At 38.4% G+C, this 26,658-nt stretch overlaps 1 protein-coding gene across 5 annotated transcripts in view; it reads left to right on the top strand.

Annotated features, from left to right (window-relative positions):
- Window positions 1-26,402, top strand: part of TMEM131L (transmembrane 131 like) — a 92,505-nt gene extending 66,103 nt beyond the window's left edge. For 2 of the 5 annotated variants that reach the window (XM_081959107.1, XM_081959103.1), the window contains 22 exons: window positions 1,559-1,729; window positions 2,312-2,381; window positions 3,435-3,552; window positions 4,462-4,600; window positions 4,900-5,009; window positions 6,818-6,890; window positions 7,957-8,087; window positions 9,268-9,410; window positions 9,797-9,983; window positions 11,631-11,816; window positions 12,486-12,632; window positions 13,308-13,924; window positions 14,532-14,686; window positions 15,622-15,746; window positions 16,295-16,434; window positions 17,649-17,828; window positions 18,566-18,644; window positions 19,620-19,705; window positions 21,697-21,817; window positions 22,058-22,128; window positions 24,139-24,281; window positions 25,973-26,402. In XM_081959107.1, the coding sequence (XP_081815233.1) occupies window positions 1,559-1,729; window positions 2,312-2,381; window positions 3,435-3,552; window positions 4,462-4,600; window positions 4,900-5,009; window positions 6,818-6,890; window positions 7,957-8,087; window positions 9,268-9,410; window positions 9,797-9,983; window positions 11,631-11,816; window positions 12,486-12,632; window positions 13,308-13,924; window positions 14,532-14,686; window positions 15,622-15,746; window positions 16,295-16,434; window positions 17,649-17,828; window positions 18,566-18,644; window positions 19,620-19,705; window positions 21,697-21,817; window positions 22,058-22,128; window positions 24,139-24,281; window positions 25,973-26,251 (3,471 nt within the window). In that variant the 3' untranslated portion in view covers window positions 26,252-26,402. The remainder of the gene's footprint in view (window positions 1-1,558; window positions 1,730-2,311; window positions 2,382-3,434; window positions 3,553-4,461; window positions 4,601-4,899; window positions 5,010-6,817; window positions 6,891-7,956; window positions 8,088-9,267; window positions 9,411-9,796; window positions 9,984-11,630; window positions 11,817-12,485; window positions 12,633-13,307; window positions 13,925-14,531; window positions 14,687-15,621; window positions 15,747-16,294; window positions 16,435-17,648; window positions 17,829-18,565; window positions 18,645-19,619; window positions 19,706-21,696; window positions 21,818-22,057; window positions 22,129-24,138; window positions 24,282-25,972) is intronic. The other 3 variants (XM_081959105.1, XM_081959104.1, XM_081959106.1) reach the window with 3 other exon arrangements.
- The last annotated feature ends 256 nt before the right edge of the window (window positions 26,403-26,658 follow it).

Here is a 26,658-nt window from a genome sequence, read left to right as displayed (position 1 = left end):
GCTGGGTGGCTGCTCTCTTGCGAGCGGGCGCCCGAAGAGCCGGGCACAGCCTCAGGGGCAAACAGATGTGTTGCACTGTCGCAGACCATGCTCCTGAGCAGCCGCCCGGCAATGCCTTTCCAGCTGGGCAAAGCACCACTCACCAACCCAGTAATATCCCAAAGGCGCTAAGCCGCGTGGTGCTCTGCCCAGCTGGACAGAGAGGTTGCACGAGCACTTGTTCTGCCTCCAGCTCGTTTGCCTCCCAGCCTCTGCCACTGCCGCCACCACGGTCCAGCCTTCCAACAGCCAGCCCACAACCATAAAGCATAGCCCCAGAGCGGCCGCTGCCGGAAGACTCAGCAGCGGATCTCCGGAGTTTGGAAGCCGGTTATGCTCGGAGCATGGTGGCGGCAGCGGTGCCCTGGCCCAGCCCTGCAGGGAGAGCTGGGCATGGTGAGGCTGGGAGACACGCGAGCTAGAGGCAGAACAAGTGTTCTCACAACCTCTCTTTCCAGCCGGGCAGAGCACTACGCAGCTTAGTGCCTTTGGGATGTTACTGGGTTGGTAAGTGGTGCTCTGCCCAGCTGGAAAGGGGCATTGCCGGGTGGCTGCTCATGAGAGCAGCTGCCTGGCAACCCAGCACTCCAGCTGGGCACAGCGCCACCCATCAACCTAGCGGTATCCCAAAGGCATCAAGCAATGTGAGCGTCTTTGCCCCCCTCCCCCAGCTCCTGCGGCTTTGCGCCTTCCGGATATCGCTAGGTTGGTGAGTGGCATTCTGCCTGGCTGGAGGGGGGGTTGTCCAGGGGGCTTGTTATTGGGGGAGTGCGTATATTTTTGCCCACAGGAAAAATATGGCATGGTCTTATTATCAGGGCATGATAATTTCGGGGAAACACGGTATTTGTATTCATTCATTCTATATAAAATACTGATACCTTATCTGTCACTGGTATAAGCTATGAACATTTATATGAAACAACTATTTATCACTGTATCATAAAATATAAATTTCAAATTCAGTTTAGTGCATCCTACCAACATTAATGCACAGTGCAAATGCATCATATAGAACCAATGTGAGGCTCTACTGTGATTTGGATATTGGGTGATAATGAGTACAAGGCCACTCCAAAGGACTGCTGAGTAAACTACAGTGATCCAGTTGTGGCCTTCCCAGTTTATTTTAGTTTTTGTTAGCTGTGAAGTAAGCTGTTTAACTTTCTTATTCTGAACAGCTTCTAAAATGCCACTAAATGTGCATCAGTGCACATTTTAGAAATTATCCTACTTGTAACTGAATTTGTGAGACGCCAGTGAAACTGTAAGGACATTGAATGTTGAATTGATAATCACATTTCATTTTGGGCCAATATATTTGAAGAATGATTGATAATCTTCATAGTTTTGGCTTTATGGAATTTCTAGATACTGAAGGAAATGGTTTTGCTGCAGAAAGAAGTAGCAGGACAAATATAATCCTTGTTTGCTGTTTTATTTTCATATACACTAGGATTAGAATCAAAAGACATAAAACCCAAATAGTATTTTTATATCTTGAGTTTTTTGCCATTAGGTTCTGAACTTCACAGGAGCTCTGATTCTACCTCCTGGCTGTTGGAATGTGTTTTCCTTGAAGTATCACATACAAGAATCTGTAACAAGTTTATTTTCCAGTATTTTTGTGACTACAAATGTTGGAGTGATATTTGAGATTCCATTACAGATTTATTCTGCTTTGTCTCAGGTACTATATTGCTCTAAATTTATGAATACAGAATGCATTGAATAGTAGAGTGAATTGGATTTCTCCTGTATTGCCCAATCACATAGTTTCATTGCAAAGCAGGGGTATCCAGCTAGTATATGAATTAAGATTTTTCTGGTCACCTATTAATGTTTTGAATTTTAATTGAAATTATTTCCCTTTTTAAAAAAAATTATTGCCCTCTGTAGTCATAATGTTTGAGTGGGGCAGTCATATAAATTGTATTTAAAAGATTAAATAAATAGCTAATTGAAGCAGTGTTTCCTGAATCTGAATTAAGTAAGACACAGAATTTTCTGGAACATTTTTTATTATAGTGACAGAAATAGAAAGTTTTAGGTCACAGGAATGTACAATCTCTATATTTCTTTCTATTTTTTTTTAAAGCCAGACACACAAATTTTAAAATTATGTCATTTAATTTGTATTGTATTTGTATTTTAAAAATTCCTGAAACACATAAAACATAAGAGTAAATCATAGTGCAAGCTGGCTTACATTTAGAAACTTATTTTTGCAAGATAATTTTGCTTAACCATTTTTTCCCCAATTATCTTTCAGCAAGGAGAGACTCGTTTTGAAGCCATAGCACATCATGATATGTACTGTTCCTTAAGAATGTCAGACAAAGGTAAATGTAGAAAAAAAATAATGTTTGAATCTGTTATCAAGTAAAATACAATAACTAGCATTCATTTCTTTGCAACACTATTCTTTATAGATCTTAGCAATATTCTGTCCTTGCTGCTTAACATTTTGTACTACAGAGGTTTAGATGTATATATTCTTTTTGACAACAGTAGGAAAATGGGGCAAGGCAGTACATCAGAGGAAAGATAAGTCAGATGCCGCCTTGAGCAAGAGAAATAATAACATTTTTTTTGCATAAGTCTTCTGTATTAGGTAAAATTTGTTCTTTAATTTTTAAAAAAAGTATAGATCCGTGATAGCAAACCTATGGTATGCGTGCCACAGGTGGAACGCGGAGCCATTTGTTAGGGCACGCGAGGCATTGCCATGTCAGCTCCAGCACACATGCACGCGCTGGCCAGCTGAGTTCAGCCTTCTTTTGAGGCCATTTTTCGCCTCCAGAGCCTCTGGAGCATGAAAAACCAGCCCTACAGGCAAACCGGAAGTTCGGGAACAGACTTCCGGTTTACTCGTAGGGCCATTTTTCGCCCTCCAGCGCCTTCAGGAGGCTTCCCTGAAAGCTCCAGAGGACAAAAAACAGCCCTATGAGCAAACCAGAACTCCATTCCCAAACTTCCGTTTTGCCTGTAGGCCCGGTTTTTTGTGTTCCGGAGGCTTCAGGGAAGCTCCTGAAGCCTCCGGGGGAGGGGTAGAGGCTGTTTTTGCCTTTCCCATGCTCCTAGAAAGCCTCTGGAGCCTGAGGGTGAAAAAAGCATGCCAAAAGTGGGGGGGGGGAGCTGTGCTCACACATGCATGCGTGCAGGGGGAGGAGCACATGCATGTGCGCTGGACTTGCGCACATAGCATTATGGGTGTGGCGTGCCTGCGCACAACCCCCCTGCGCTCCCCCCGCTTTTAGCACGTGAGCCGAAAAAGGTTAACCATCACTGGTATCGATTTTTGGGTACTTTTTTGAAATGTGATGCTGATCAGAGAAGTTTGAATTAAAATAAACATTGTGTAACAGTGCAACTGCGTATTATTTTCATTTTAGCAAACCTTCTTTGGGAAAGAAGTCTTTCACTCGACAGCTCGACGTGGAATGTGGATTCTGATCTTGCATATGAACTCCATGAAAAATGGCAAAAAATTAAGCAGAGTGAAATTTGCAGGTTTGCATAATAAATACATATATTTTTTTGCAATTTTGTCTGCAGCTAGAGTTGTGGTTTATGATTACATTTCTGCACGTAGCAAAAATAGTCATAATTCAAATTAGGATGAAGAAAAAGTTGTTCGGACTCACTTATGGGTAAAATGCCAGCTATAGGGTGAACTTAGCTTTTTTCTGACTAAGCAGGCCATAGATTTGGGAGGAAGGGCTTGGAAGACAGGTTCCCAATTGGCAATTGTCTTTATCTCTCATTCCATTGTTACCTTGTTTGTTCAGCCACTATCAAAATTAGTCTTAACTTTTTCTTCTTAAAAATATTATAAGCAGTGGAGTAAAACCATTGGCAAGGGTTGATGCTACTTGAGGCACCATCTCATTCAACTGAAATTGGCCTGTCTCACCTGTGCTGGCAGATGAGGCATGCTGCAGGCCCTGTCAGCCTGATTATTGTGGCTCGTGGGGTCCAGGAGAAGGACCTTCTCTGCCATTGCGTTGGCTGCTGGAACATCTTGCCCTTTGATGTGAGGTTGACCCCAACCATCCTCAATTTTCATAAGAGCCAGCCTGGTTCTGCCATTCAGTTGGGGCCCCAATGAGAGCATCACATCAACCATGGCGGTGGCTGATCAATTAACATCCACCCACTCACCCCATCTGTAATTGGATCATAGCCTTTGCTTGTATTGATTTATGTATATTTTAAATGTTTATGTATATTTGTTTCCTAGGATTGTAAGCTGCCCAGAGTTACCCTGTGGGTGGCTAATAAACTTTATAAATAAAGTTTTTTTTTTTTTAAAAAAAGAGAATTAATTTCACAAATATTCCCACCCAAAAGTATGTAATTGATATTTATATAAAAGCATTAAATACATTGACCACTGTTTTATATGTATTATCTCAACAGAAGAAATCTTAGGGAAATTATTCAAGCTGCTTATCAAAAAAATCCTGAAGAAGAATCATCTGCATTATCTTTTCCCCATTTGGTGTCAGAGGCTGGTCTTACACTGAACTTCAGTGCAGCCGCACCAATGAATAGCATGGTGAGATTATATATTATACTATGATCTCAAAAAAAATTGTGTAGTTATTGCATCAATTTAAAAGAATGTTGACATCAACTGTGTTGGAAAATTGTAAAACCAGACTGAAGCCAATAATTTAGCTTAGCACATTGCACATCCATTATAATTTCTTTGACATTTATAATCATATAAAATATGCTAATTATGTATAATTGTAAATACCGGTATTTGAGGAAAAGCATTACGATTTATAACATTCCAAAAATGCCTTAAAACTGTATATTGATAACTTGAATTCTTGTGTTTTAATTGTTTAGGTAAAATATTTTACGCTAAGAAACCCTTCATATTTCCCAGTTACATTGCAACTCTTGCCTTTGTCTTTCTATCCTGATCCTCGAGCTCCACTGATTCTACTCAGGAAATGGTAATTAACATTTGAATATGACTTTTATTTTATTATTCCTCGATTGAACCCATACAAAAAATTCCATCCATATCTGTGGTACTTAATATGTGTAGTGGGAGAGATGTGATACTAGCCATTAGGTCTCTATTACTTTTATACTAACTTGAGGTCACTCTGGAATAGAACAAATTATAAATAAATAAAGTGTAAGTTTATTAAATTTATCAAAAAAGTGTGAAAGCAATAGAGAAAGCAGAAGAGACTGTATGTGTGCATGCATGCATGCTTTAGGTCATGGGTGTTAAACTCAATGCCCAGGGGCCAGATCTGGCACACAGGGTCATCCTGGAAATAGTGAAGGACCAGCCCGCGCTGCCTCTACTAGCAAAAACAGAGCTCCGCTTTCACTGGTAGAGGTTGTAGGAGGCCGTTGCAGCTGAAAACGGAGCTCCAGAGCCCGTTTTCACTGGGAGAGCTCGGCCCACCATAGGCACCACAGACATGAGTGACATCGAGCTGGCCATGCCCACGATCCTTCCCCTGAGTTCAAACACAACCCAGATGCGGCCCTCAATGAAATCGAGTTTGACACCCTATCTTTAGGTCTTCTGTGTTCTTAATGAGCTCCCAATGCCAGTTGTTTTTCCTTCCATGGCAAAGAACATACAGAGGTTAAGAATAAATGATAGCAGATATGATCCTCTACTTTCATTCATTGGTTCTTTCATTCGCTTGTTTGTTTGTTTGTTCATTTGCTCATTCATTCCTCCTCTATTGTTTTACAAGGCAGCAAACATATACAACGCACTTCCTTATCCACAACAACAACCCTGTGAGCTGAGTTGTGCTGAGAGAGAGTGAATGACCCAGTGTCATCCTGCTGGCCTTTATGACTCAGGCAGGACTAGAACTCACAGTCTTTCCCACTTTCTAGTCTAGTGCAGGGGTGTCAAACTTGCGTCGTCACAGCATTGTCACATGACGTATCGTGACTTTTTTCCCCCTTCGCTAAACCAGGCGGGTGTGGCCAGCGTGTGACACATCAGGCCCACGAGCCGCAAATTTGGCACCCCTGGTGCCAAACCCCTAGTGCCTTAACTACTAGACTAAACTGGTTCTCATGATTTGCAGCAATAGGCTGGAAAAGTGGGGATGGTAGAGAAGCAGAATGACAGAACTACAGAATTACAGTGGCACTTTCATCTCTTTTGCACATGCATCAGGATGACATGGCCCTGCTTTTTTCAGTTGGACAAAAGTAACAATCTCCTGTGGCTATTGTGTAGGAAAATATGTCTAATTGTCTCAAAATTCTTAATGGTGGCCATGTTATGTCTTTTGGCAGTAAAATTTATAATATACTTTTGAACTGTGTAATATCCTTTCTTACAGTACAATCACAAGAGCAATATTTCAAAACAGCCAATTAAAAATCTGTGGGTAGTGCATCCCGTGTATTTACCCTGTTTCCCTGAAAATAATAAGCCCAATCAGGCTTTTGAGCGCACATGCTAAAATAAGTCCTCCACCGAAAATAAGCCCTCCCCGAAAATATTGCAACACAGCAGCAGCCATGAGGTGACCACGCTTACTGCCTCCTGCACCTCAGAAATAATGAGACCTCCCCAAAAATAAGGCCAAGTGCTTATTTTTTGGGGGAAAAGAAAATAAGACCATGTCTTATTTTCGGGGAAACGCGGTAATATTTTTCTTTCAAAACAAAATATTTGAATTAAATAGAAACTTAAATAACTTGAGCTTTGTAGTTATTTCTGTGCTGTATTTTATGTTTGGGGGTATAACCATTTTAATGCATTTTGATGCAGGTTTGGTGCAAATATACAATCTATTAATTATACAACCACTGAATTCAGATTGACAGAAGAGTATACTTACCGGGTAAGTTATGTCTTGTATTAAAGTGATGTAATACATACAAATATAGGGAATTTAAAAATAGATCTGCATTAAATACATTCTCTAGCAACTTTTTTCAGAATGTGTTGCTTATATGCACAAAAGGCACTCAACTATTAAGGGTTATTATTTGCTATGAAATATTGAATTAACTTTTTTTAATTTACAATATTTATTTGCTTTTAAAAAAGAAAAAAACTCATTGTCTCTATTGCAGGTTTTTCTTTTTTATGGAACAATCAAATAATGCAGGTTAGGTCACAGAAAGATTATTATTAGAGAGTATACATTAAAGAGCGAAGTTTAGTTAGAATGCAGACTTTAATCAGTCAGGATTAAAAATTGGAAAAAAAAACCTGGCTCTACCACTGAATAAAATGATTACCACAGGTAACTAATGACAGGAGTTAAGAAAAAAAAGTTTGGTAGAAACACCTCCATATTTTTCAGAGTTATAGAAGATTGCTTCCAGTGCAAATGAAGAGAGAAAACTTTGAAGAAAGATTAACTTGCTAGTTGTAGTCAGTTTTTATTTATTAGATTTACCATATCTTAGTTGCTGGGTCATAGCAAAAAGATGGAAAACTGGTTATTTGATGCTATATAATGGCTATATGCGGTGGTTCAGTGGCTGAGATGCTAAGCTTGTTGATCAGAAAGGTTGGCAGTTCGGCGGTTCAAATCCCTAGTGCTGCATAATGGAGTGAGCTCCTGTTACTTGTCCCAGCTTCTGCCAACCTAACAGTTCGAAAGCATGTATAAATGCAAGTAGAAAAATAGGAACCACCTTTGGTGGGAAGATAACAGTATTCCATATGCCTTCATCTCAATAACATTCATTTCTTAGTAAAGAATTTGAAAAAGAATTATTTTCTTACAAACAGAAAAGGGCATCAGAATATTTTGTTGAGCTTATGAATCTTATATACAATCTTATTAATTTAACTTATTAAAGATGCTCTTCACATAGTGTTAAGTGATGCCAAAAATACAAATATAAATAATATGTTATTATTTTTATTTTTCTTGGGGGGGGGGTGAACCACAGGAAGGCCATGATTATCGCAGGTCTAGTTCTGAGATGCTTCATTTGAAATTGCAGCCTCTAGAAATGAAGAGAGTTGGTGTTGTCTTTACACCTCTTGACTACAGGAGAGTAACGTCCCTTATATTAGTCAGGTAGGTCTACTTTTTACTGAGAGTGAAGCTAAAAAGTTCATTGCAGATTTTTAAAAACGCTTCACATCTGAAATGATACGAGGTGATGTAAACCAGTGATCATCAACCTTTCCAACCCCATGGACTGGCAGTGGCGGTAGAGATGGGATGATTTCGCATGCATTTGCCTGTGGCTTGTGTGGCCCAGTTCCCAACCGGCTGCAGATTGGGTCCAGGACGTGGACTGGGAGTTGGGGACCCCTCTTGCAAACGCTATGGTTTATAGAGTTCATATATATATGTATTTGTGTTACAACCCCTGGTTGTATACCTATGACTAGCTGATGAGAGCTAATTAGCTCGAAATAGATCTATACTAGTCTCCCTTTATTTATTTATCAGTACAATATATATATATATAATTATTTTATTATATTTATTTATTTATTTATTTATTTATTTATTTATTTATTTATTTATTTATTTATTTATTTATTTATTTATTTATTTATTTATTTATTTATTTATTTAATGTTATATACTTCCAGTAATCAGTTTCATGCAGAGAAATATAATGTTCTCATCTTTCCATTATTGAAAACATCTTTTTCCCATCATTAAAGCCAGTGTTAATTCAAGGTGTTCTTATCCATGAGGTCTTCAGAATAAGTTAATTCATTAGGATAAGTTAATTCATTACTAATACCGTGTTTCCCCAAAAATAAGACGGTCTTATTTTCTTTTAACCCCCGAAATAAGCGATTGGTCTTATTTTGGGGGAGGTCTTATTATTTTTGAGGTGCAGGAGGCAGTGAGCGTGGTCACCTCATGGCTGCTGCTGTGTTTCAATACTTTCAGGGAGGGCTTATTATCCAGGGAGGGCTTATTTTCAGGGAAACTGGCTAAGTGGGTTGCTCCCGATTCAGCCAAACCGGTAGTGGTGGGAGGCTCCACCCACCCACCCAGACACTTCTTTACATGTGCAGAAGTGTTGCGTGCACGTGCAAGCGAACTGGTAGTAAACCAGTTAGCAACCCACCACTGGAAACAGCATACATTAGGAAAAGGAATTCTCATTGCATGTTTTCAATTTTTTGCTTTGAGATACATTGCACATATTGTATGCTGTTGGGTGATTTGTGATGGTGCTAATATTTTTTTTTAATTAAATGTGATTTAACTTTTCCTTGATTTATTACAGGAATAATTTGACAGTTCTGGATATGGTTCATGTTGAAGGCATTGGAGCAAGAGAATTACTGAAAGTAGGGGGAAGGTTACCTGGGGCTGGCGGATCTCTTCGATTTAAGGTGCCAGAGTCAACCCTTATGGACTGCAGAAGACGTGAGTACAAAATTTGTCTGTTGATAAGGGATTGAATGGGATTAGTTTCCAGTGTACAGATATGTATGGTTAAAAGAAAGGTGTAGAGACTAGGTTCATAACATGCAGATATGTCACATATCTCTGATTCCTGTTGTGGCTATTTATGATCATAAATATATGCCATAAATGCATGGATGATATATAATGTAGTACTGATATTTTTTGCATTAATACAGGGAAAACGGAGAGTCATTGCATATCATTGTTTTTCCCACCTAACTGCCTTGCCTTGCATATAAATGAATGTATCATAGCAGCATTATTTGAAGATTTGTTAGCATTATAGAACACTGAAGTAGATAGACTGCTATAAAAATACAATGTATCTATTTTATGATTTTCAGAACTGAAAGATGGCAAGCATATTCTGTCTATCACAAAGAACTTTAAAGTCGAGAACATTGGTCATCTTCCTATTACTATAATGTCTATGAAAATTAATGGGTACAACTGTCAAGGATTTGGGTTCGAAGTACTTGACTGCAGGGAGTTCTTTTTGGCACCAAATTCTTCACGCGACATTAGCATTGTGTAAGTATTTGTGCTTTTATAATAAAATTATTGTTTCTTACAATAGTCTTTAATTACTGATAATGAGCAGAATATTCATGCCATAAAACATTTTCATAGAAAATACTATAATTCCCAAATTCTTTCTAGTAAGGATTTTAACAAATGTTTACTTCAATAACATATTCTGTAACTTGCAACATTATTTTAGATGTTGAGATCTTTTAACAAGATATAGTTTGCTTTGCTGGCTGCTTAAATCATTATTTATGGTTGGGTTTTTTTGTCATAGTTATCTGTAATAATAATAATAATGCTCTAAAAAGAAAAGTTCCATAGGCTAATTCAGATCTGTGAGTGTTTTTAGCCTTCTTTATCCTTCTGGCAAAGGCATTTCTTCTTATGGTATTCTTTCCTGAACTGCTTTGCATTTCACATATATTAGTTATTAGATAAGAGAGAGGTTAAAAGAGACTGCAACAAATATATTAGAATAAGATTATGCATTCAAAGCATTGTCTCATTCTGTGTTGGAATGATTACACTTTTTCACTATTCATCTTTCTGCTAAAAATGGAAAATATTTCTTAGAATCCTGTACCCTGGGTTTTACCATTTTCTTACTTTCTTTGGTACATGTCTATATTGATGACTCTTTGGTACTACTCTTGACTAGAGCAGTTAATGAGGCCATCATGTGGTTATATAGCTTCAGAATGTCTCCTCCTCAGCAGAACAGTTTGTTCATAGTTTAAGCCTGTGTGTATATGTGTGTGTGTGTATGAGAGAGAGGATGGAGGGAGGGGAGAGGGAAGAGAGAGCGAGAAAGAGAAGGAGTGCCTTCATAAAAGTATTCTTCTTTTATGAAGAAGTAGTGCAGTGATGGCTAACCTTTTTGTCCTCACGTGCCAAAAGTTTGCGTGCATCTGCACTCATAATGCAATGCGTGTGTGACACGCCCCCGCACATGCGCACCCCCCACCTTCGTGTCCCATTTTGGGCCTAACAGGCCTCCCTGAAGCCTCCTAGGCCCAAAAATGGGGCGCAGTGGAGGAGCCGCTCCCCCCAGCCCATTTTTGGGCCTAGCACATCCACACGCGTCTCCCGCATGCGCTGCAGAGATCTGAAGCTAAACTGACATTCGCCATCTTCTTGTTCTTACCGCTGACAAGGTATACCTAGTCTGGTCCTCCACAAGGCAGCTGCTGACCACTGAGATCTTCTTCTTAGTTCTCACAAGGAAACCTCATGAAGGTCATACATGCTTCTCACAAGGATGTTTGACCCTGGCAAGAAAGCCTTGCATACCTCTTCAGCAGTAGAAGCAAGAAGATAATGAAGGTCAACTGGGTGGAGGAGCACCCAGTAGAGGAGTCAGGCTTCAGGGATAGAAAAGATAGACCCGTGAAGGGAGTTGAAGCATGCCTAAAGTTATAAGTGCAGGTGATCTGTCAGGCACCTGAATTTTGAACATGTGACCACTGTATCTTAGAGGACTAGGGATAAGTACCACACGTTCAAAGCTACCACAACTTTGAATGGTCACTGAATGAATGGTTGGAGTTGGAGAACTACCCATAATGATCTTGTTCCTAGCAAAAGCAACTATGACAGAGCTATTTTAAAAAGGCCCTAACTTCATTGTCTTGGTTTCTTTTTCTGGTGCAGTTTTACTCCAGATTTTACATCCTCTTGGGTTATTCGTGAGCTGACTCTGGTTACTGCTGCTGGCATCGAGTTTCACTTTACACTCAACGTGACCCTTCCTCACCATCTTTTACCCATATGTGCAGATGTGGTACCAGGACCCAGTTGGGAAGAATCATTCTGGAGGCTCACAGTACTCTTTGTAAGGTAAAGCAGAATCTCAGGATGCTTTCAGTGGGGTCCTAAGGAGAAATAAACTCTGTAATCATACAGGAATAATTGATAAATTATTTTAACACATATAGATTTTTTTAAAATGAACTGCCACTAATCTTTTCCTCTAGTCGATTTTTAAATTTCATCATAAAAGAGGATGAATATTGCTGAATACAAAATTCTTACAATTACTCATACAGATAGTTGGTCTCAACAAAATTGCTTGGTATCTATCAGGCATTGAAGAACATACATTGGAGAACATTATCAGGAAGAGGATAATCTCAGCTGTAAAACAGAAACTAAAATATGTGAAGGTGCTGCTACTCTGACAGCCCACTTATTCTGGTGGAGAAAAATCCTACATCCCACTTACCGTTCCTTAGTGGGTTTTGCATTATGCTAGACAGAATTTATGCTAAATTCTGGAATCTGTCAGGATCATGGATGACTTTAAAATAGTGTGGATAGGATACATGCCATGCATATTGAACCCCTTACCACACAAAGTTTAGGATATGGCAGCTTTTATAATGGTAGTCATCCTTTGACTATAACTTCTTTGTGCCTTCAAATGTATTTTATTAAATTGAGAGTAAATGGACTTTCATTTTTGCACATTTTGCAGTACTGTTTCTATCCGTGTGTTTGCACTTGCAGTTTGTCCTTATTTGGTGTGATCTTAATAGCTTTCCAGCAAGCACAGTATATTCTAACAGAATTCATGAAGTCAAGACAGAGGTCAAATCATAATTCTACACTGCAAAACAACAATTCTGTGGATATCATCAGTTCTGAAACTTACAAGTAATGCCTTTTACCTTTCTATATATAAAATTCCTAGAAATCTTATTTAAAAATTATAGATTGTGGTATAGATTGGTATTCCTAAGATCTTAGATGGGATGACTGCTGCTTTATACTAATAAGACAAGTTACTGTTTTAAAAGGTTTGGATATACATAATCTAGATTTCCATATTTGCATATCAGAGTATATGTATATTTGCTATTTTGCGGTATCTCTAGTGGAAGAGGGACAAAAATCTAGGCAAGATGGACATCATATAGGTTTAATAGATAAATAAAGAAAAAAATGAATATTCTTGTTATGACTTATAGTAAAGGAGGCAGGAAATATAAAACTGAAGGACATCGAAAACTCAGAAATTGTTTTAGAAGTATCAACTAAGAGCCGTGATGGCAAAGTGGTTAGAGTGTAGTACTGGCAGGCTATTTCTGCTGATCATCGGCTGCCAGCAGTTTGGCAGATCGAATATCACCAGGCTCAAGGTTGACTCATCCTTCCATCCTTCCAAGGTCGGCCAAATGAGGACCCAGATTGTTGGGGACAATCTGCTGTCTCTGTAAACCGCTTAGAGAGGTCTGTAAAAGCACTGTGAAGCAGTATGTAAGTCTAAGTGCAAGTGCAACCATGCAATCCTTTTTTATAGTAAGTCTTATAATTTTATTTTAAAATCAGGAGTAGCTGCAGAGCGTTCACTGAAACTTACAGTTCTTCTGACAAAGGAAAAGGAAAAGGATCCCTTTTGGTGGGCTCTGCCACCAGCCGTAGCCAAAATGCTGCCAAGAGGAGTCCGGCAACATACAGCCATTCTCAGAAGAAACATAAATGTTCTGTATACTACGGTAAACAAAAATCAAGCACAACAACTAGCGGCAACATTTTGACAACAGATGATAAGCCGAACCAGTCAATTGAAGATCCTATTTCGTCACCGAAGGAAGACATTTGTACTGTTAATGAAAACTGGCTGAGCTTGAAATATGCAAATAGCGTAAACATGAACATGCAAAAGAACTTAACACATCCAGGGAACTTTGTAGATAAAGACGAAAGTGCATTGAAAAGTGCAACACTTATGAAAAACATTTCTTCAGATTGCAATTTGAAGGAGGGCCTTCAAACAAATATGTTTCCTAAGGAAACGAATCTTAAGTCTTCAGAAAATTTAGCTGATCTCAAAGAACCTGAGTTATGTCCTTCAAAGTCATCAAGGAAATTGTCTGAGAGTCGCTTTCCAAGATCTTCACCTCAACAACAAGCAGAATTTCAAGAGAGTTCCCGGAAAAATGGAGGTATTTTTTTTTTTAATCAAAAAGGTGTTGTTTGGAATAAACGCAACAGAGAAATATGCATGCAGAGAAAATAGTTTTTGTTAGCTTCTAGAATTTTCAAAATAATGCTAGAATTATGGCCATAGAAGCTGGACTATGTCAAATATTTTAGCAATCGTAACGTTATATTGCAACCCCAAGTATTTTAATACTTTTAAGACGTGGCTTTTAATTGGATTTTCAGCATTTAACAGTTAGAAAAGATATACAGATATGACACAAAGGCTGCAATTTTAGGCATATTTACTAGGATTAAGATGAATTGTAAATGAGGAAATTCCTTCAGAGAAAGTTTTATGTGATTGAAATATAAGCATAGTTTTCTTCGCATTTATTTTACTTTCCAGAACACGAAAAGGGTTTTGCCAATGTTTTATCTATCTAGTCAGACCCAAATATTTTTTCTAAAGTATCTCATGAAAGAATACGTTCAACTAAGAAATTGAGAATTTAAAATCCAATGTAACATGACACTAACCTTTACTATAAATTTCAAGTAATACACGTCCACAATTTTTCATGGTTTATTAGCGGTTATTACAAAGTACATGTCTCTTTATTGCTTAAGGGAATAGTCAGCAAGTGCCTCTCAGGAATGAAACAGGAAACTGTGAGACGTTGCAAAAACAGGCTAGCGACCAGCTTTCCACAGAGAAGTTAGACAATAAAGGACTTAAAGATGAATTACTGTATTCTGGAAAACGGGAATTGATTTCTGCTGAGGTTTGTTTTTATATCTCTTCTTTGCAATAATTCCTTTTTTTTAAAAAAAAAAGCAGCAACAACCACAATATGATAGGTTGCGGATGGGGGTTAAATATGATCCAATTTGTGGAAAGTTTTATCAAAGCTAATAAAAGCCCAGTGGTTTCAACAAGATGAACTTGATATAGTAGCCATATTTCAGTTCTTCTTTCATACTTTTTAACAATTGTCTATCAGTATGCCCCATGCCCTATGTGTGTGTGACAACAATTGATATTACTAGCAATAAAGTACAAGCAATCATTATAAACAATTGTTAAAAAGAATAAACACTTTCAAAATATAAAGATTGGTTGAAGTGGGTTAATGAGCTCCATTTTTACAAATTAAGTTTAAATGATTTAATTAAAAAGAATTATTTCAAAGCTTTCCATAGTCTCTTAGATCAAATTAGATGCTGCATACACTACATGAGGTTATTTATATTCTTTGATGCACTTTAGATTTACAATTTTGTGATCTTAACACCAGAACAAAAATATGCGTGCATGAAAGTTAACTTTAATTTTCTCTTTGATTAACCCTGGCTGCAACTATATAATACAAAGCTGAAATAACTTTTCAGGAAACTTTGAACCTCAGTGGAACAGCAAGGTGAGTGAATGAGTGAGTGAATGAAAAAGAAAAGAAAAAAACAAGGAAGTAAGTCAGAGGGAGCATTTATAGTAGGTCTGCTAATAGTGATACTGACCTGGTTTTTGTCAAAATTGTACTACTTATTTTTGCTCCCATTCCAGCCCTTTCTAACTCAAAACAGAATAAAAGTATCAGAGAAGAAATAGAAAAAAGATTTACGCTAATATATTCAGTATCATAAAATGGTAATCTCTCAACAGTTGGTTATATTGAATATGGTTCCAGCACATATTTAAAAAAATAGTTGTGTCTTTCAGCAGGAAGAAGTTCACCGAAAAAATGGGTCTCAAGAGAAAAAAGAAGGACACACGCCCAATACGAGCTGGAATAGACATAGGACAAACAGAAAAAATAAGAAGAAGCATATAAACATATCTTCACGGTATGCATAACTACCATCACATATTCACATTTTAAAGTTAGAAGATCAGCACTGTTTCTACCACTTAAATTTTATTGGGTATGTTCAGAGAGTGCTAGCAATCTTTGAGTGTATTTTTATTTCTGAATGTCCCTGTCTAAAGGAGGAAGGACTTTTTCCAATCCCTTCCTCTCCTTCCATTACCATTGCTGCTGCTGTTTCATGGGGTTTCTGCACTATTTTAGAATGAATGCTAAAAGGACTCTGAGGAGAGAGAAAACGAAGACATTATTTTTTAAACAGAATTGTTTGGCTGGATCAGAAACCTTTGCCAAAAAGGAATAGTAATTCTGTGTAAGAACGGGAGAGTTTGGCGCCATGTATTATTTTATAATTATTTCACTCGTTCTCTTGCTAACATATAACATTTGGTATTTCAGTTGCTGTTCATGTGCTATTTAACCCAAGCATCTAATCTTAATATGCATTGTTGCCATTATTCATTCACTGATCAGAGTGGAAAGGAAAAAAATAAGGCTTTTCTTCTTGTTTGGGGTACATTTTTACAGGGTTCCTGAACAGGCTGAAGTGAAGCATGTGTGCAGCGAAAGACATGAACTTAGAACTACTATTAACATAAGAAATTGGTGTGCTCAAAGCAACGGGGAAACTTGCAAAGGAGATGATAAATCTGGGCACAGGGAAGCAGGTAGGTAGTAAAATGCAAAAGGAAGGCAAACAATAGTAGCCAGTTTTTCATTTGAAATCCTTTTTTGTTATTTCAATCCTCAAAACCTCAGGGTGTCGTCGGCCAAGCAGTGTCGGCTGGTGACCCCCAGGGGGAGAGCCTTCTCTGTGGGAGCGCCTTCCCTCTGGAATGAGCTGCCCCCGGAGCTCCGCATAATCCCTGACCTCCAGTCCTTCCGACGCGCCCTAAAAAGTTGGCTTTTCCAGCAAGCCGGCCTGGCCTGTTAATGTTAATTTTAATTTATTTTAAATGTATTGTTTCTTTTTAAAAAAAATCGGTTTGGTCTTTTTGGAAATGGGTTTAATCTTTTTTTAACTTTTGTGATGTGTGTTTTTAATGTTGTATGCCGCCCTGAGTCCTTTTGGAGAAGGGTGGCATATAAATCCAAATAAACCTAAGAAACCTAAACCTAAACCTCAAATCAAATCCAAGAAACAAAAAAAAAATGATTTGATTTGATGCTATAATAAGGAGAACATCCTAGCCTTTATATTTGACTGTTTGACTCTGGTGGCGAAGCTATGCACGCGTGCCGGAATTGGCACACACAGCCAGCCCAGCGATGCATGGCGTCTCTGGCTCCTTTTCTGCTTTCCTGTGCCGGCCAGCTGGTCTTCTCGCGTGTGGGAGCCCTGAAACGGAAAGAGCAGAGTTCCAGCACGCATGCGTGCAACGACACCTGAACTTCCAGGTTTTTGGTGCGTGCATGTGCGATGGCCAGCTGTTTGTCAGGTGCATGCCCGCACTGGAAACCAGAAGTTCAGGTGCTGGTGCGCGCATGCGCGCCGGAACTCTGCTCTTGTGGGTTTCAGTTCTCCTGCATACACGAAGGCCAGTGAGTCCTCACATTCAAGGTGGGATGATTCTGCATGCTATTTCCAGCCCGCAGGTCGGAATGCGGTGACAGAAAGGTTAGCTGTCACTGGATTAGGAGAATGGGAACCAGTGACAAAAAAAATATTTATAAAACCTTGAACATGTCTAACCTTCTGGGATGGTCCTAGTTTAGAAATGAGCTCTCTCTTGGTCTGCCATTTGTTTAAATTGCTTAATCGTTCCGTCTAACAAAAGAAGGAATAGAAGAGAAAGTCTGATATCTTGGTAGTCACATGTTTTCTTGTGAGAATGCAATGATTCAAGTGTTAACATTTGGTTTTGTTAACTGCTTCCCAAAGAAGGTTTCTACCAGTGGCCTAAGAAGAAGTGCTTGGAGAGGTTTTGTTCAGACTCAAGTTCAGATTGTGGAAGTTCTTCTGGAAGTGTCCGGGCCAGTCGGGGCAGCTGGGGCAGTTGGAGCAGCACTAGCAGTTCAGATGGAGATAAGAAGATTCCTAGCAGACTTTTCTTTCCTTCAAGTATGTGGGATCTGGACACATGTTCTTTCTCTTTTCTGTTTTGGGAAGACATCACTGCATTACATTAAACTCCTTACTACCCCACCCCCCTTACTACCTGTATAAACAATCAAGTCTTTTCATTAGCTTTTCTTGTTAATCCTTATTAAATTTATGCATTAACTTTAAATGCATTTTAATAGTCTCATGAGTTGTTAATAGCATAGTTAATAGCATAGTTTAAAGGAACATTGAAATATATTATTTCTGAAGGCAATTTATATAGTTATTTATCAAAAGAGCCATGGGGGCGCAGTGGTTTGAATGTAGTATTGCAGGCTAGTTCTCCAGATTGCCAGCAGTTCAATTCTCCAGTGCTCAAGGTTGACTCAGTCTTCTATCCTTCAAGGTAAAATGAGGACCCAAATTGTCGAGGGCAATACGTTGACTCTGAAAACAGCTTAGAGAGGGCTATAAAGCAGATATAAGTCTAAGTGCTATTGCTATCAAATTTGTACATTATGAATTCATTCTTACTGGCATTGTGGTCTTAAATGCTAGTTCTGGATGGGAGTGCTATGTTTGTTCCTCAATTTTTTCCCTTTTCTGTGACTTTTGGGATTCTACAGAGAATAAAGAAAATCTCTAGAAAGATGCTAAAAGTCCTCTTAGGGACTGCCTGTTAAATCATATAGTCCCAAAGTTAGTGTATTGTACATGTTATTCTAGTCCCTGATTCTTAAATTTGCTTTGTGCAGGGGAAAGTATTTCATGTAATGATTTTTCACCTGATGCGCCCATCACTTTGAATCTTTCCCACAACATCTGCAACACCAGGTAAAGACTTTTAATAGTTCCTCTTTTCTATTGATCAGTCACAGACCAACTGTTTCAAATATAACTAACAAAGAAATGAAAAGCAAATATTCTAATTCTAAACTTACTTATACATTTGATAATGCTTTTAACTGTTTATTTTAATGTACCCCCTTTTTGGTTTAACAAGATAAATATATTTTTAAATTCTATGTCCATGTTTTGGGGAGCCATATAGCAGTGGTTTGCCATAGCCTATGGCAGTGATGGCGAACCTATGGCAGCGGAGCCATTTGTCAGGGCACGCAAGGTGCTGCCCTGTCAGCTGGCCAGTGCACATGCGCGTGCGGGCCAGCTGATTTCACCCTTTTTCAAAGCCATTTTCTGCCTGTTGTGACTTCCGGTTTGCTCGGAGGGTCGTTTTAAGCACTCCGAATGCATCAGGGAAGCCTCCGGACAGTCCCTGAAGCCTCCGGGGGGGGGGGAGGCTCTTTTCGCCCTCTCCAGGCTCCTATAAATCCTCTGGAGCCTGGGGAGGGCGAAAAAAGCATGTAAAAATGGGGGGGTCACGCCTGTTGTGCGTGCATGCGCACAGGGGGGTCACGCATTGCATTATGGGTGCGGCACACCCGCACACGACTCCCCTGCGCTCCCCCCACTTGTGGCACGCGAGCCAGAAAAGGTTTGCCATTGCTGGCCTATGGGATGATTTCTCTCTCTCACTGTAGTTAAGTCTTAAGATTTTCTTAATAATATTAATCAAATCTGACTGCTTTGTATTTTGAGATCAGACAAAAAAACAGATGCTGCCATGCAAATATTTTGATCAAAAAACTGTATAGTTCTTTTTTTACTTGGTTACATTAGATATCATGCCTAGAATATATGTGTATATATATATATGTCTATTTATAAACATAACCGTGGTTATACTCTTTGCAGTGGAAAAGTTATGTTGATTATTAAAAATATAAATATATTTATATTTAATTTTAGTAGAGAAGTGAACAGTATCACACAGTATCCAGAGAATTTGTGTCCCAGCTTCACTGATATAACCACAGATCAAGACAAAAATGAAGGTTAGTTATTTTAAAAAGATCTGATATGGTAACTAAATCATATCAGAATTTCACGCATAATTTTTATTGTTTGTAATATAAGGCAGATCATCCAAACAGTTCTGCATTATTCATTTTCTTTCTGATATATCCAATTTATGTAACTCAAGTGAAAATAGGTAGCTTATTTAGGATGAGAACGGTTGCTTAAATTTCACTAACTTAACAGGAATGCATTAGATATTAAAATTCCCTTGTGTTTCTTTCTGTTTTTCCTCTATTGAAAGATAATGTGCCCTCGAGATTTTGTTATTGTTAATTGTTCTTTTTTAATTTCTTATTTACTGAAACTTTGATTCAGAAATCTGAAGCTGCATTGAGTACATCCAGCATAATGCCCCTTTGACAAAATTGGATGGAATCTACAGGCAGTATCCATTTAAAAGAAGATAAAGTCTAGATGAAATCCTAGTCAAATAAATAAGTGGAAAGGAACTTTTTAAAATGTAATTTTTAAATTGATAAATTACTAAAATTGTTCATATAGGTTGTCCTCAGTTACAAAAGCAGTGTAATGGGAAAGCCAGTTTCACGTAACAATTGGGTTACTAACTTAACAACTGCAATGATTCACAACAACTGTGGCAAGAAAGGTCATAAAATGGGGCAAAACACGCTTAACATCTGTTTTGGTTAGCAGCAGTAATTTTGGGCTCAGTTGCAGTTCTAATTGGAGGACTACCTGTATTTTTTGATGAAAGAGGAAGTCACTTCTTTATATGTTTCTCTTTTTTGCCTTACTATATTCTTGTTTTTCTGATTTTTCTGATTTTGTCTTTTCTCCTTCATTTTTACTTTTTATTGCTTTTTAGATTTGCATTAGTTTTTATTGTTGTAAATTGCAATCTTTCATAAAAGTACTCAGCTTATTGTTCACAAGAGATCAAAAATAAGTCTGATGAGAAGTTTTGTTAGAGATAAAATAAGTTTGCAAGTGCATTTCCTCCTCTCTGAATACCTTAACCAAGAATACCAACTTTCATGTAAATAGATTGAGATATTATAGTGATGGGATTTACTTAGCTTTTTATGGGTAGATATTAGGAAAATGGCAGAAATTAGGTACAAACATGCCAGATATAAATAAATGAACAAGCAAATTAAGCCTCTTTGCTCATTTGTTAGTCTAATTAATTGTCATCTAAGTCATAAAATGAGAATGATGAATGGGAGCATAAAGTAGTTAAAGCAGAAGGACTTACTCATCCAGCATTTTCAGAACAAATATCCACTTCCTGTTCTTCCATTTCCCACAGACTCCCGTTTTTAAATACACCTGCTTCTGGAAGGCGCATTTGAAAAGACTGGAATAGTCCCGTGAATATAATAATTCAGCATCCTCCTCTAAAATCTATTGGTCTCAAATGGACAGGGTTACAAAAGGAGAGCTGGGGACTAGCTTATCACTTTCTGCAAATATATTATCTTTCCCAGAATCTCTAAGAATTCAGCTTTGGTCTACAGCAGGGCTATCAAACTCGTGGCTCACAGACTGGATATGTCACGCAATGGCCACGCCTACGCCCAGTTTAGCTAAGAGAAAAAAAGTCATGATATGTCACGTGACAAAGTGTAGTCCTCTGAGAATCTGAGAAGTGTAGTCCTCTGAGAATCTGAGAATCTCTGAGAAAGTCGTCCGTACCATTCAGCACATATCTCCTGAATTTGCAGAGTTTGATACTGGCTGAAAAATCATAACAAATTCATATGATGGATGATCTTCAGCCTTACGCCCTTCAAATATATTGTACTTGAACTTTTATATCAAAACTGTATAAGCCTCAGCCAATTACGTAGTTAGAATGTTGTATATTATAAAATTTGTTTGGGTGGAGATACAGTGTTGCATAGTATTGTAATGCTGATGCTTGCATTTTTTAAAATATATATATATATATATATATATATTGTATAAATATATAACATGCTATAAGTTTTATTTGCCTTTCTAGGTCTCTATCCAGGCGGAGATCTGTGGTCACCCCAGCCTATCTGCCTGACAAATAGCATGAATTACAGTCTTGAGAACAATGTATCGTGCCTGATCCAGGAAAACCCTTCATTACATAATGGGCAGGTTTATTTATTTGTTTATTATCGCTTATATATTTTTACTATGGTCTTCATAGTCTGAGATTGTGTGTTGGAGGTAGGAGCTGGGAGTTGTCCTGTCATATCTGGAAGAAATGGAGGGATCCCGATTAGGCTATTTTATGAGAAATATGTTTTTTGTTGTGACGTTTGAGCAAGATATTGGTTTTAATTCAGTCTTTCTGAAATTTTTCTTAGACTTTTTTTTAAATCTTTCAATAGCTTTGTTGATTGGAATCCACCCTGTGATGGCCAGCTTAACATGTATTGTCCGGTAGAAGTGAATGAGTATGGTAAGTCTTCTACAGAACCATTAGTATTTTACATGGAAATAGGTACACTATTTACCTAATTTACCTATTACTTGGAAATAGGTACACTATTTACCTAATAAGGGCTAAGACACTGACCGTGTCGATCAGAAAGGTTGGCAGTTCAGCGATTCAAACACCTAGCCCCGTGTAACAGAGTGAGCTCCCGTTACTTGTCCCAGCTTCTTCCAACTTAGCAGTTCAAAAGCACGTAAAAAAATGGAGGTAGAAAAATAGGGGCCACCTTTGGTGGAAGATAACAGCATTCCGTGCACCTTTGGTGTTTAGTCAAGACGGCCACATGACCACGGAGACATCTTCAGACAGTGCTGGCTCTTCGGCTTTGAAATGGAGATGAGCACCGCCCCCTAGAGTCAGGAAGGACTAGCACCTGTGTGAGGGGAACTTTTACATTTACCTTAGGTACACTTAAATAGACATTCAGAATTCCATTGAACAGCTTTGGTTGTTATCCTAGCATTTAAATGTGTTTTAAAATTCCTGTCCATATTGCACTGTCCCCATACTCTCAGGCGTGGCTTAGTGTCTCTGTCTCTGTCTCTGTCTCTGTCTCTGTCTCTGTCTCTCTCTCTCTCTCTCTCTCTCTCTCTCTCTCTCACACACACACACACACACACACACTCACACTCACTCACAACCCTGGAAAATATCCATACTGAAATGACTTTCAACCAAATACCAAGGCACAATTGATTCTTTAGAATACATGGAGACTTGGTGACTGTAAAGCAACAGTAGAACTTTATTGATTACAATAGATATATATTTGTGCTTTCTCATACACATTCACACTGTCCCATGTTTTTCTCAATTAGACTGGCAGGCACTAGACAGATGGACAGAAGATCCAAAAACAACTCAGAGTCAGGAGCCCTTTTATTCCCCAAATCCTTGCATCCTTTGCTTTGTTGATTGACAAGACTAGCAACTACTCTTTCCTTGTTGGCCCAACTTCTGTTGTCTGTCATTTTTTCCTTTTTTTCCTTAACAACTTAGTTCCTTCTTATCTATCTCCCCAAAAGGATCTTTTAGACTGGATTCTTGGCTTTTATCCACTCTACTTAGTTGCCCACTTCCTCTTTATGTATGGCAGCTTGCCTCTTTCAGTCTCCTTCACCTTCAATATCTGTGAAATGGATATTGTTCTTCAGTCATCCAACCTATGTTATTATTTAGTGTAGACCAGGGGTGTCAAACTCGAATTCATTGAGCACCAAATCAGGATTGTATTTGACCTTGGAGGGCTGGGGAGGGTGTGACCAGGGTGGGTGTGACCAGCATGATATCACTCATGTAGGGGAGCGCCTGTGGTGGCCTGAGCGCTCTGCCAACAATACAGGCTCTGAAGCTCTGTGTTTGGCTGCGATGTTCTCTTTCAACCCTCTGCCAGTGAAAACGGAGCTCGCGAGGGCCACATGTGGCCTTCCCAAGCACCGTTTTCCTGGCAGAGGCACCACAGGCCAGTTGCTGTTTCCAGGGCAGCCCTACAGGCCAGATCTAAGCATCTCATGGGTCGAATCAAGCCCTCGGGCCTTGAGTTTGACACCCCTGGTATAGACTGTCTTCTCCTCTCCTATACAAATGAACAAAAAACAGGATATAAAAATGAAGTCTACTTTTAAGTCCCGATCTATTTATGATGGACTATACAGGTATATCAATATGGTAGCAATGGGAAGTAGTTTTCCACTGCCTTATTTTGGGAATTTAAAATTTTCCCAAATAGCCTTAGAGGCCTCCCATGTGAATACTAATCTGGACTGACCCCTTTTGGTTTATGAAGATTAGCCAGAGTTTATTATGTGCTTCGGTCAGCTGGGCATATAAACAGGATCAAGATTCATATAGTAATTATTCAGATAGCTAATGTAAATAAGGAGCATTATATATGTTTATTCATACAATATATAGAATTGCACTTTGATACAAAGTTGACTACTACTGAAAACCCTTCTGTCTCCTAAAATAAAGAAAATATGAATTACCATAATGGATTTCCGTGCACAGAAGAAATTCAAAATTCAGGCTTCATTGATCACAGCTGTCAGTCTTCATGGAATACCCCACCTAACCTTCCTCCAACATGGGAACCCACCAGTTATGTCAACCCAACAGTAAGTATTATAAGTGGACTGTTGCATGCATTCTGTGATAGTAGTTCAAATATAGTCTTTTGAGGTTGTCGTTTACATATTCTTAGGTTTCTTTTTTTTTAAGTGTGAGGTATTTAACATTCACATTTCAAAATTTAGGTGGCTTCAATTTCAGTTTTGATTGTAACTTTGGCACATTTAATAAGACACGTAAGGGTTCCACAGATTTCATTGTTTAGTACATATTTAAATACACATTTTCATTATGCAGGTGATGAAATGAATAACAGAAAATGGGAAAATGCTGGATTTTTTTTTCTGGATATAAAAATAGATTTATAATCCTGGCACAGTGATTAAGGCATAGGAGTAGGGTTTGGGAAACACAATGTTCCAGTCCACATTTACCTGGAGAACATGCTTAGATAATATGGGGCTGTGAGCGCATAAAGACTCTGTTAAGGCTGGTCCTTAACAATGATCCAAGAGCGGAATATGCAAGGCAAGTCAAAGAAAAGCATAGCAATTAAAGTATTGAAGCGGGCAAGAGATGATGGATAGATGATATATTTTTATTGGTATTGTTCTGATTTGCTTTTCTTTTTCTCCTTCTCTCCTTTCCTTTTTTAGGTAGGTGACATGACTAGAAGTTAGGTAGGATAAAAAGAAAACGTCTTTTAATAAAGGGTGACATAACTAAAAGTTAGATTAAGAGATAGAAAATAAGAGAAAAGGGGAATATTAATGTATACATTTTATATAATAAAATAAGAACAATAACAAGAGAAAACATGGAATAATTGAATAATGACAGACTGCAACTTAATATAATTATGTGTTACTATTAGAAATATATAAGTTGGTTGAATGTAATCATTATGATTACTGTATTTTTCAGAGTATAAGACGCACCTTTTTCCCTCAAAAAAGAGGCTGAAAATCTGGGTGCATCTTACACACTGAATACAGCATTTTTTTGCTCCCTTCACCAAAATGGCCGTGAATAGCCTCTAGGAAGCTTTTAGAGAGCTCCTGGGGTCTGGGAAGGCAGAAATGAGTGAAAAATGGTCCGTTTTTTGTTCAATTTTACCCCAGCCCCCAGGAGCACTCTATAAGCTTCCTAAAGGCTATCCATGCCTTTTTTGGGGGGGGTACCTCTAGGAAGCTTTTAGAGAGCTCCTGGGGGCTGGGGAGGGCAGAAATGAGTGGAAAATGGACCATTTTTGGCTCATTTTTAGCCCCCACCCAACCCCCAGGAGCACTCTGCAAGCCCCCTAAAGGCTATTCATGCCTTTTTGGGGGAGAAAACGGGCCCGTTTTTGTGAAAAATGTGGCTTTTTTTTTGGAGGTTTGCAGAGTGCAAAAACGTTTTTTTTAATTTGCCTCTTCAAAACCTTGGTGCATCTTATACTCAGGTGCGTCTTATGCTCTGAAAAATACAGTAATTTTATTAGTTTTATTCGTATTCGAACATATGACATCCAGGTGCCACACTGCTCATATATTGATATGTTTGTAAAAGAAAAAAAAAACTAAAAAAGGGGGCCGATCCTTCAGCAAAATGTGCATAAAAATAAAATGTTTGTTTCCATTTTAATTTAATTTTCAGCTTAGCTGGCTTGCTTCAGTTTCTCAAGTGCTATTTAACTGCTTTGTTCCTGGTAACCAGACATCTTTTGCACTTCCAGTCATAGCTTCTCTTTGCCTTTCAGTCCTACCTCTCGAGCACCAGGAGTTTGTCACCCATGTCTGGCCTCTTCGGTTCCATCTGGGCCCCTCAGAATGATGTCTATGACAACTGCTGCCCCATCAGCGCTGCCACTCAGCATTCAGCCCAGGTGGAGAGCCAGGCGGTCCTATGTAAGCAGGAATGTTACCCGAGATTTAACCCATTCCGTGCCTACATGAACTTAGATATTTGGACTTCAGCAGCTAATCGGAATGCAAACTTCTCTCTTCCTAGGGACTCGGGTTATTGTGGAAATGTGTGAAAAAAAAGAATGTCATTTTTAAAATGTGAACTTAAAAAAATGCTTTTTCTTTTGATTACTAGAATGAGCTGGTGGTTGAACTAGAATTCAATGTTGGTCATTATTTTGGCACTTTTGTATGGAAAATAAACTTTTTTTTTTTTTACCAAGGCATCTGGAAGTTCTCTTTTCTGATAAAATATGTTCAATGATAACTCAAACAATGGTGTGAGAGAAATCTCAAGCAAGCGGTATCGTGCTATTAATTCCATAACTGTTTTCTCTTTACATTTTTGGAAAGAAGAAGAGAAGTTCTAAGTTTGTCTTGTTTCGAGATGAAAGACCATCTAACCAGCATTTTCTGACTTCCATTAACTTCTATTTCACATATTTTTATTTATCAAGTTTATAGTCTTTTTTATGATGCT

This window comes from Natrix helvetica (genome assembly GCF_964273705.1).
Source record: "Natrix helvetica genome assembly, chromosome: 7".
NCBI lineage: Eukaryota > Metazoa > Chordata > Lepidosauria > Squamata > Natricidae > Natrix > Natrix helvetica.
This window is presented reverse-complemented; position numbering and strand designations above follow the sequence as displayed.